General features: G+C 40.3%; 1 protein-coding gene across 3 annotated transcripts in view; it reads left to right on the forward strand.

Annotated features, from left to right (window-relative positions):
* The window catches only part of wdr93 (WD repeat domain 93), a 66705-nt gene extending 55263 nt beyond the window's left edge, over window positions 1-11442 (forward strand). For all 3 annotated transcript variants that reach the window (XM_072277694.1, XM_072277693.1, XM_072277695.1), the window contains 3 exons: window positions 1125-1281; window positions 7969-8143; window positions 9565-11442. In XM_072277694.1, coding sequence (XP_072133795.1) covers window positions 1125-1281; window positions 7969-8143; window positions 9565-9682 — 450 coding nt within the window. In that variant the 3' untranslated portion in view covers window positions 9683-11442. The remainder of the gene's footprint in view (window positions 1-1124; window positions 1282-7968; window positions 8144-9564) is intronic.
* Window positions 11443-11886: the final 444 nt, after the last annotated feature.

The following is an 11886-nucleotide window of genomic DNA, read 5'->3' on the forward strand; positions in this document are numbered from 1 at the left end:
CGGTGAGTTGTGAAAGAGGAGCCCTGCAGTGTTCTGCAGGAGATTTTTATTTCAAATTAGGATCTTGGAGAATGATAGTCCCAACATTGTAACTTATTTCGTGCATTGTCTTTGATTGTGCTGTAAATCCTACGAAGGTTCATTGCACGGTGAAGGTGGGTGATTTTAAAATTGGCTACAGTGAGTCCTTTTTTTGGGGCAAATCTTACCGCCCTTGATGTTGACTGTAGTGGGGTTCTTTGCTGTCCAGAAAGGGGCACTGAATATGTTGTATGCTGCTGGTGTATTTACTTTGTGTGAAGGTCAGTTGCTACAAATTCCTATTGCACACAAGGCTCAAAGTGTTGCAATAGTAAAGACCTTACTTATCTATCATGTTCAGTGGATTACTTTGTGAAATAATTGAAAGAAAACAGGTAGTGGGCATAAGAATTTGGTGGAGGGACGTGGTTGTAATTGAGATGTTCAGAATTGGGAGAGAGGACTTGATAGGGAGTGATTCAAACCTCAAGGGCAAGGGCAATGTTAGGCTGCGGAGTGGTTGCCCTAATGAGGTCACAGTTAGGTTTGAGTTGTTTTAGAAAGCCTGAGAAAAAGTCACTCCAAAGGAAAGCATTTTACTTACAGTATACCTATCTGTAATCAGCTCTTAGCACTAAGTTCCACAGACTGGATATATCTCACGCTTTAAAGTACACTGAATCACTTGCACCTGTCACAGACTTCTTATTTGTCCATGATTTTTACAGATGTGACATTAAATTGTGTAATTGTGCAAATCCAGAAACATGTTCGAGAATCGTATGTTAGGAGAGCCCAGATTGTCAAAGTGCAGACTTTGCAAGCCATGTACAGTATCTGCTCTTCTTTCCATTCCTACCTTGAGATCCTGTTTCCTCCATACGTTCTGCAAGGAAAGATATTTGGTATGTTGAACATTAAAGAAATCCTGTAGATTACGAGATGAAGGAGTGTATGGTGGTGCATCTGTTTGATTGTCTGGTGTATATGGGAGATGTGTATTTTGATTAGCATTGTTCCTGTAAAGAAAATTACTAAAGTTGAGCTCGTGTTATGAATATGAAGAATGAAATCCTACACAAAAATTCTTCTGTTCTTTTTAGTTTCTTCTCATCCTTAAAAATGGTACAATGGCATTGATGGACAGCATCCATGGGGATACTTTGTGCCACTATACACTCCCTTTTCCACATGTGGTGGCATCACCCTGGAAGCCAGTATTTGCTTTTGACAAAGATGGCAGTTTCTTCTTTATCAAAGGTAAGGAATAATGCAGATGTTTCCTTTCAAAAAATATTCACATAAACAATGAAATGGAACATAGAACGTAAAGCACAGGAACAAACCCTTCAGTCCACAATGTTGTGCCAAACCAATTAAATGAGTAATCAAGTGGGCAACTAAATTAATCCCTTCTGCCTACATAATGTCCATATCTTCTATTTCTCTCACATTAATGTGCCTATCTAAACTTCCTTTAAAATTCCCAGTGTATCTGCCTCTAGCACCACCCCAGGCAGCCCAATTAAGACACGCACCACTCCCTATGTAAAAAAAGAAATGCCCCTCACATCTCCTTTGAACTTGCCCTCGTTCACCTTGAAAGCATGTTCTCTGAGATTAGACATTTCAACCTTGTGAAAAGGATACTGTCTGTCTACTGTTATCTATGCCGATCGTAATTTTATAATCCTCTATCAGATCTTCCCTCAGCCTCTGCCGCTCCAGAGAAAACAACCCAAGTTTGCGCAACCTCTCATTGTAGTTCATACTCTCTAATTTAGGCAACATCCTGGTAAACCTCTTTTACAACTTTTCCAAAGCTTCGGTGTCCTTCCTACATTGGAGGTGACGAAATATTAGAAATTAGAGTAAATTTGTAATACAATATTTACCTTTCTGGTTTAGAGCTTCTGACCTGAACAGTGTATGTTTCAAACAGCTGTGGCATAAATAAAATACACATATATAATGTGATTGACTGGTAATATCAAAAGTTTGAATTGTACGCAGAGAAATGCAAACCTCATGATTGTGCTTGATACCAGTTCCGATGAAAGTTTGTCATCCTGCTGCATTAACAGTTTATTCTCTCCACAACAATTCTCTGTACTACCATCAGGAACTACTACCACTACTAGGTCAGGTCAGGGCTTTGCCTTGCTACTGGTACCACGTAGCCCAGTACTACTGGTCTCGGGTTGGGTTGTCGGCAACTCAACCGGCACACCCCCTGGTGCACTTCGGTTAACCAGGGAGGAGAGTGTGTAGGCACCCAGCAGGACTAAAAACAAAACCTGTCAAAGGGCGGATGAACTCTTTGTGAGTCAACGGCCACCTACTGTCTGTGTGAGGAGTGGCCTGCCACACAGTCTTTCATTTCGCGCCTTGTAAGGCATAAATCATCAGGAAGGAGGTACAGAAACCTGAAAGCACGCGCTCAGTGATTCAGGAACAGCTTCTTCGCTTCTGCCATATAATTTCTGAATAGACATCGTACCTATAATCACTACCTCACTACCTTTTTATTTCCTATTTTTTGCACTACTTATTTAATTTAACTATTTTATATATATTTACTGTAATCCACAGTTTTTTCTTCTCTCAGTTATCATGCATTGCATTGTACTGCTGCCACAACGTCAACAAATTTCACAACATAAGCTCGTGATATTAAATCTGATTCAATTCTGCATGATCTGAGTGCTTCCAGCATTCACTGTCTATAGAAAGTTGGTAACTCATAGTGCAACTACAGTGCAACAGAAGAGAGACTGAAACTAGTGTAAATCGAGGATGAATGTCAGGAAAATTACACACGATTTAGGTCTGATAGCTTACTTTATGTCTGCTTTTGTTGTTTTCTAATCACCATTTAAATACTACAGTAGAAGTATTTTTGAGGATGTGACTGAAGACATTGATGAAGGTAGAGCAGTAGATGTAGTGTATATCAATTTCAGCAAGGCATTTGATAAGGTACCCCATGCAAGGCTTATTAAGAAAGTAAGGAGGCATGGGATCCAAGGGGACTTTGCTTTGTGGATCCAGAATTGGTTTGCTCACAGGAGGCAAAGAGTGGTTGTAGACGGGTCATATTCTGCATGGAGGTTGGTGACCAGTGGTGTGCCTCAGAGATCTGTTCTGGGACCCCTACTCTTTGTGATTTTTATAAATGACCTGGATGAGGAAGTGGAGGGATGGGTTAGTAAATTTGCTGATGACACGAAGGTTGGCGGTGTTGTAGATAGTGTGGAGGGCTGTCAGAGGTTACAGCGGGACAACAATAGGATGCAAAACGGGGCTGAGAAGTGGCAGATGGAGTTCAACCCAGATAAGTGTGAGGTGGTTCATTTTGGTAGGTCAAATATGATGGCAGAATATAGTATTAATGGTAAGACTCTTGGCAGTGTGGAGGATCAGAGGGACCTTGGGGTCCGAGTCCATAGGACACTCAAAGCTGCTACGCAGGTTGACTCTGTGGTTAAGGAGGCATATGGTCTTCATCAACCGTGGAATTGAGTTCAAGAGCCAAGAGATAATGTTACAGCTATATAGGACCCTGGTCAGACCCCGCTTGGAGTACTGTGCTCAGTTCTGGTCACCTCACTACAGGAAGGATATGGAAGCTATAGAAAGGGTGCAGAGGAGATTTACAAGGATGTTGCCTGGATTGGGGAGCATGCCTTATGAGAATAGATTGAGTGACTCCGCCTTTTCTCCTTGGAGCAGCAGAGGATGAGAGGTGACCTGATAAAGGTGTATAAGATGATGAGAGGCATTGATCATGTGGATAGTCAGAGGCTTTTTTCCCAGGGCTGAAATGGCTATCAGGACAGGGCACAGTTTTAAGATGTTTGGAAGTAGGTACAGAGGAGATGTCAGGGGTAAGTCTTTTTTTACGCAGAGTGGTGAGTGTGTGGAATGGGCTGCCTGCAACGGTGGTGGAGGCAGATACAACAGGGTCTTTCAAGAGACTCCTGGATAGGTACATGGAGCTTAGAGAAATAGAGGACAATGTGTAACCTTAGGTTTCTAAGTAAGTATATGTTTGGCACAGCATTGTGGGCCAAAGGGCCTGTATTGTGCTGTAGGTTTTCTATGTTTCTATGTTCTAGAAGCTTAGAATATTGTTGTAGGATTTCCAGGTTGTTTCCGTGGAATTTATGATTCTGTTCAAAACTGTACCGTAACACTGTAGCATAATACACGGTAGCTCAGTGGTTAGCATAACACTTTATTGCCACAGCTATGAGATTGCTATCCCCATTCTTATTTAGAAACATAGAAAACCTACAGCACAATACAGGCCCTTCGGCCCACAATGCTGTGTCAAACATGTACTTACTTTAGAAATTACCTACGGTTACCCAAAGCCCTCTATTTTTCTAAGCTCCATGTACCTATCCAAGAGTCTCTTAAAAGACCCTATCGTATCCACACCCCTTCTCATCCCTTCTCTTCTTACCTGCCCATCACCTCCCTCTGGTGTTCCTCCCCCTTCCCTTTCTTCCACGGTCTTCTGTCCTTTCTTACCAGGTTCCCCCTTCTCCAGCCCTGTATCTCTTTCACCTATCAACTTCCCAGCTCTTTACTTCATCCCCTCCCCTCTCCCTGTTTCACCTATCACCTGCCACCTTGTACTTCTTTCTCCGCTACCCCCACCTTCTTACTCCGACTCCTCTTTCTTTCCAATCCTGATGAACGGTCGGCCCGAAACATTGACTATTTACTCTTTTCCAGAGATGCTGCCTGACCTGCTGAGTTCCTCCAGCATTTTTTAGGTGTGGCTTTGGATTTCCAGCATCTGCAGATTTTCTTGTGATTGCTAAAAATAAGAAGTTTGTACGTTCTCCCCATGACTGCATGGGTTTCTTCTAGGTGTCCTGGTCTCCTTCCACATTGCAAAAGATGGGTAGTTAGGGAGACAAAGTTGTGTGTATGCTATATTGGTGTTGGAAGCATGGCAACAGTACATCCAGCACTATTAAGCAAGAAGTCCGTGGACCTCTAGAGCAGGGGTTCCTAACTTGGGGTCCACGGACTTCTTGCTTAATAGTATTGGTCTGTGGCATTCAGAAGGTTGGGAACTCCTACTTTAGAGGCACATTTCATTTTGTATGAACATCATTTCCTGTACATAAGCTTTTATATAATTTCCTGCATGGGTTAATTTTGATTTGATTTGAAGCACATGGTGGAAAGACATCCATCTCCATCCTGTGAAGCACACAGTGGAAAGATTGGAAAGATATTCATTTCCATCCTCTAACTGGCCTTGAAATAACAATATCTGTGAGTTCTAAGTTTTTGTTAATATTGGTAGACACTTAGTAGATATATTTTGAAGTATTATATTTATCATTATTTTGATATCATTGCACCATGAATTTCCTCTTGTTTGAAATAATTCAGAAAATGTGTGGGTCAGGTTGGTTGATTGTTAGGTTGAGTTTTGTTCTCTGATCTTGGCAATTTACTTGCAAATGTTTCGTCACCTTATGAGGAGACATCATCAGTATGCTGTTAATTGTGGTGCGTCCTCCAAATGCATGGCCTATATATATTTATCAATCAGCCACTTGGTCATCGTTATGGACATCAGTTTTGATGCAGGAAAGAAATCTCATCATTAATTGGTTACGTGGTGAACTTCATGCATTGTTGTCTGGAATTTTGCCTGTATTGGCTCATAAATAGGATCAAGGTCTACATGTTTCTTTACAGAATTGTTCGCAGAAAACCATGCTCCTAGGAATTTTCTTACATGCCGAGTGTTTGCTTGTATCATGACTTTTGTTAGAACATAGAATAGTACAGCACAGTACAGGCCCTTCGGCCCACAATGTTGTGCCGACCCTCAAATTCTGCCTCCCATATAAGCCCCCACCTTAGATTCCTCCAAATACCTGTCTAGTAGTCTCTTAAACTCCACTAGTGTATCTGCCTCCACCACTGACTCAGACAGTGCATTCCACGCACCAACCACTCTGAGTAAAAAACCTTCCTCTAATATCCTCCTTGAACTTCCCACCCCTTACCTTAAAGCCATGTCCTCTTGTATTGAGCAGTGGTGCCCTGGGGAAGAGGTGCTGGCTATCCACTCTATCTATTCCTCTTATTATCTTGTACACCTCTATCATGTCTTCTCTCATCCTCCTTCTCTCCAAAGAGTAAAGCCCTAGCTCCCTTAATCTCTGATCATAATGCATACTCTCTAAACCAGACAGCATCCTGATAAATCTCCCGTGTACCTTTTTCAATGCTTCCACATCCTTCCTATAGTGAGGTGACCAGAACTGGACACGGTACTCCAAGTGTGGCCTAACCAGAGTTTTATAGAGCTGCATCATTACATTGTGACACTTAAACTCTATCCCTCGACTTATGAAAGCTAACACCCCTTAAGCTTTCTTAACTACCCTATCTACCTGTGAGGCAACTTTCAGGGATCTGTGGACATGTACTCCAAGATCCCTCTGCTCCTCCACAGTACCAAGCATCCTGCCATTTACTTGGTACTCTGCCTTGGAGTTTGTCCTTCCAAAGTGTACCACCTCACACTTCTCCGAGTTGAACTCCATCTGCCACTTCTCAGCCCACTGTTTACATGGCATAGTTATGGAGTATTGTATGCATGTATTACCTTGGTTAACACCAGTTATGAGAATAATCAGCAGTATTAGTGTATGAAGGCATGTGTATTTAATTTAATACATATCTTATTTAGGTTTCTGCAGTTTCACACATTAGAGATCTCATTAAAAATCCCAAAGAAAGCTTCCATCTCGGGTGATTTTTGAGAAGATGTTTAACTCACTGCATGGCTGTGTACATATGTACTGCAAGGACAGTAGATGACAAATTACAATAAGAAATATATATATTTTAAAAAATGAAATTAAATAAGTAGTGCAAAAAGGGGGCCAAAAATATTGAGGTGGTATTCATGGGTTGGTTCATTGTCTGTTCTGCAATCTGATGGAGAAGGGGAAGGAGCTATTTATGTGTGACTTCAAGCTCCCGTATCTGCTCCTTAATGGTAGCAATGGGGTCCTTAATGATGGATATTGCCTTTTTGAGGCATTGCCTTTTGAAGGTGTCTTCAATGCTAGTACCCATCATGAAACTGGCTGAGCTTAGAACTTTCTGCAGCTTTTTCTGACTCTTTGCAGTGGTCCCTCCATACCAAATGGTGATACAACCACACAGAATGCTCTCCACGGTACACCTGTAGAAATTTATGAGAATCTTTGGTGAGATATAAACCATAAGACCATGAGACAGGAGCAAGATTATGTCACTCAGCCCATCAAGTCTGCTCTGCCATTCCATCATGGCTGAGGATCTACTATCCCTCCCAAACCCATCGTCCTGCCTCCTCCTCATAACATTTGATGCCCTGACTAACGCAAGAACCTATCAGCAAACACTTTGAATATATTTAATAACTTGGCCTCCACAGCTATCTGTGGTAATAAATGCCACAGATCCACTAACCTCTGGTTAAAGAAATTCTTCCTCATTTCTGTTCTAAAGGAATATCCTTCTATTCTGAGGCTCTGCCCTCTGGTCTTACCCTGTCCCACTATAGGAAACCTCTGCACATCTCTCTATCTAAACCTTTCAATATTCAATATTTGATAGGCTTCAATGAGATCCCCCTCATTCTTCTAAACTCCAGTGAGTGGAAGCCCAGAGCCACATTAACCCTTTCATTTCTGGGATAATTTTCATAAACCTTCTTTGGATTCTGTCCAATGGCACCACATCCTTTCTTATATTGTTTCCTGTTTTACTTGTTGACTCACTAGTGAACTAACCTGAAAAAGCTTCAGCCTCTCCTCAGTACATTTAAGTTGTAGAACTAAAGACACTTCAAATCAGTACCTTGAATAGTGCCTACAATTCTATCAGTATTTATCTTGAATTTTCATTTTGCTGCAGGAGATAAAAGCATAAGCAAAGAGACCCCAGACTCAGAGGAGAGCAGCAGTTTGTTATTTGCCTTCTCCTTGCTTTCTTTTTTTCCACTGGATGTGTGCACAAAGAAGAAAGTTCCTCCACAGCCTCCCACACCAACTACTTGGGAACTGAGATGTGAACAGTTCTTACAGGAAAGGTAAGCGTTTTACTTTGCGTACAAAGTTGCACCTAAAACAACATTTTGATAATAGATGAGACTACTCTTTAAGGATTAAATTCCACAGTATCATGTTGAGAAATAAGGCAAACTTGTTTAGGAAATAGGATAGCAAGTAAGAATATAAAGGCTCTTCAACTCTGAACCACATGAAGGGCTATCGTGCCTAACTGGTGACTTATTTCTATATCAATGTGTTTTAAGCTCCTATGATACTTTTAGTTTACAAAAAAACCCCATCAATCTCAGACTTACAGCAAGGAGGCAGGGGAATGGGGTTGTGAGGAAAAATAAACCAGCCATGATCGAATGGTGGAGCAGACTAGATGGGCTGAATGGCCCAATGCTGCGCTCATGACTTGTGGTCTTAAAATTCACCTAACATTACCTAATATTTGTGAAAGTGACTTGCAAATTCCTGCCATATAATATTCTGGTAAATCTGCATAACATTCCCACAAAGGTCAAATGAACATTTCTTGGTATTGATCACTCTCTGCTAGGTATATCTAAGTAGGCTCAGTATAATTATGGTACATCTTCTACCTTTCTAGTCCTCTTAATATTAACTTTGTTTAATTCTCTTTTCTTGTAGGGTAATCAAGGTAGGGTATGAGATCATAGTTACTGACTATTCCATAACCACACAAATGTTTCTGCTCAATACCTGCATGCAGTCAGAATAAACATTGGCAGATAGAAATCTAAAATTGATCACACCAGGAAATGCATGTTGAACATTTTACATATGGCACACATACAAATTTTTAAAGTCCTATTGGGAATATTAAAACTATTACACGAACGTTCTGACTGCCTGAAGGTATTTTCCTAGTCCTCCTAAAAAAAAAGATTGCATGTACTGGTGATGGTATTGGGAACAGACTTAGTCTAATAGACTTTATGTTATGCAGGCCAGTAGTGGTATTTTTGAATAAATTGTAAACAAAAGCTAGCACCCGCTCCTTCATGGACACTAACCTATCATCATTGAGGACATCTTCAAACAGTGATGCCTCAAAAAGACAGGATATATTATTAAGGACCCCCATCACCCAGGAGATGCTCTCTTCTGACTACTACCATCAGAGTAGAGATATAGGAGCTTGGAGACGTACACTCAATGTTTTAGGAACAGCTTCTTCCCCTCCGCCATCATATTTCTAAATGGACAATGAAGCAACCCATAACCACTATCTCACTATTTTTGCTCTCTTTTTTCACTATTTCTTTAATGTAATTTTTAAATATATATTTCTTATTGAAATGTATCATTTTTAATGTATTGCATTGTACATCTGCCTCATAATAACAACTTTCAGGACATATATCAGTGATACTAAACCAGATTCTGATTATGAAATATTTCTACTCGTCTTTTAATTTTTTTTCCATTCAAGGTTGAATTCAGTGATGAAGAGAAATGAAGACATGACAAAGTGTTGGAATCAGCTTCAGCATCATGCTATGTTAATCGTAAAAGGAGAGAGATCTAAAAAAAGACAGCACGTCCAGTAAGAGAGGTTGCCTCAGAACAATATACCTTCCAGCATGATGGAAGTTTTCTGTTAATTCCTATTTGCTTTGTGACTTCTAAAATGAAGCTTCAGGTGGGATGTTAAACAAAGACACTTGAAAATAGAGACTACATGGTGTAGAGGAGGAGCAGAAGGAGTTTTTGCTTTCCTTGGCAGTTCTTTGCTTAAAATATTTCACCATTATAGTACCAAGAAAACTGTAAATAAAGATACATGAAATGGAAAAATGGAAATAATTATACAAAACTGTACAGTTCTAAAGTTCAAAGTAAATTTATTTTTAAAGTACATATATGTTACCATATCTACCTTGAGATAAGTGACCATGGATCGGAAAGTCTTTGCTATGCATTTGTCAGAGATGCTGTAGATTGTCAGCAGAATTTTCAATGCTGTTGTCTTTGATTTTGATGCTAAAGACCTTTTTTTGATTTCTCTTCCTGTTGGATCATGCCAGGAGTACAATTCACCATCATGCTGCATCATCCAAGCTAATGTTCTCCCACCACTTTACTATTACTGGGAGCCAAAACATTCATTGCTCATGGAAAAAAAGGAAAGGCTGCCGAGCACTCAGCTGAAACAAAAATGGAAGATGACCAAAGCCCTCAGGTTAGGTAGCATCACTAGAGGGAGAACAACTAATGTAAGAGATCAATGACGTTGCCTCAGAATTGGAAAAACAAAAACGAAGTATGTTTTATTTCGGAACTGGGGAAGAATAGAAAGAACAGAAGGAATGACTACGATAAAATGAAGGCTGAAATCCAAACCTGAGATTGATGAATTTAATCTGGATATGCCTGTTTCAGTTTGTTCCTTTATTTCTTTGCTGTCTTTACCTACTTGGTTTTAAAGCAATATTTACCATGTCAACTTTGGTCTGGGGCGCATCACAAGTATTCCCTCTGCTTTCGCCACCCTTCCTTCTTTGTACAACTTAAATTACTTGTTTTCTTACTTTTTCAGTTCTAACAAAGGATTATTGACTTGAAATATTAATTCTGCCTGACCTGCTGAATACTTGCAATGTTTTCTATTTCCAACATCCACAATGTTCTCCTAAAATTCTTGATAGAGATTTCATCAGGCTGACCTTGGCTTATTGTGTGTAACCCACCAATTGTTAACACATTGTGCCACTGTCCTCCTTTTCACCAATGATTAACTTAGGTAGAACCAGCAGATTCTTATGCCTGTGTCCTTTCTGGGCCAGGAAGCAGCTTTATCTGATACCGCAATAAAGGGCATTGCTGAGAATTAGTACCAGGGTTCTATGTAAATCATTAGAAAAAATGTATGTATTTTTTAAATGGTATGACCAGTTCTGCCATCAGTTAATTGTTTATCCAATGTGCCCTTCCATCTGTCTTTTTGGGCTAATACAGTAATTACCTAAATTGTGCTTGCAAAATTAACTCATTGCTCATTCCCAATCCCCACCTCTGTTCTCACACAAAAAGGCAAACACTGTGTGTTTGGCTAGGACCTCACTCATTTTAGTGTGAGTTGACCCAGTCAGCAATCCACTTGCAGCAAGAGATCTCAGGGGAGCTGGTTTACAAAGGATAGCGCATGCCGGTTCCTAGCAACGCACTGAGGCTTCTCAACATCACCTCAAGTAGGCAGATAGGTGACCAGATCAGCATTCAACAGAACTTTCCATTAGTCCCACTACTTATTGAACAGGACGTCAGCACAGGAGTTATTCCAGTAACTGTTGTCAACTGGTTGGACACTCTGACCAATCTTTGTTTAATGCTTTTACCTATCTATCAAAGAAATCCTTTTCAAAAAAATTTAAATAAAATGAGTTTCTATTAAAATTTACCTATATCATAAATTGATTCTCAGCTTTCTGAAGTGACAGGCAATGCACTCTCACTCATGAAGTAATAGAGTAAGAAACAAGCCCTCTTTCCTCTCAGATCATGCTGGTGGGAATCATGCACTCACTTGTACTAATCCCATCTTTATCCCTTTTTTTTATCTGCCCCACATTCCCATCCTTTCCTCCAAGTTTCTACCACTCACCCAGGGAAATGTACAGTAAAGATGAACAACTTGCATTTCCTTGGAATATGGGAGGAAACCAGAAACCTACAGTCACAAGGAGTACTTGCAAACTCCAGCAGCTCAAAGCTGAAAAGTAAATTTATTATCAAGGTACGTAAATGTCACCAT

Source organism: Mobula birostris, chromosome 14 (genome assembly GCF_030028105.1).
Source record: "Mobula birostris isolate sMobBir1 chromosome 14, sMobBir1.hap1, whole genome shotgun sequence".
In the NCBI taxonomy this organism is placed as follows: domain Eukaryota; kingdom Metazoa; phylum Chordata; class Chondrichthyes; order Myliobatiformes; family Myliobatidae; genus Mobula; species Mobula birostris.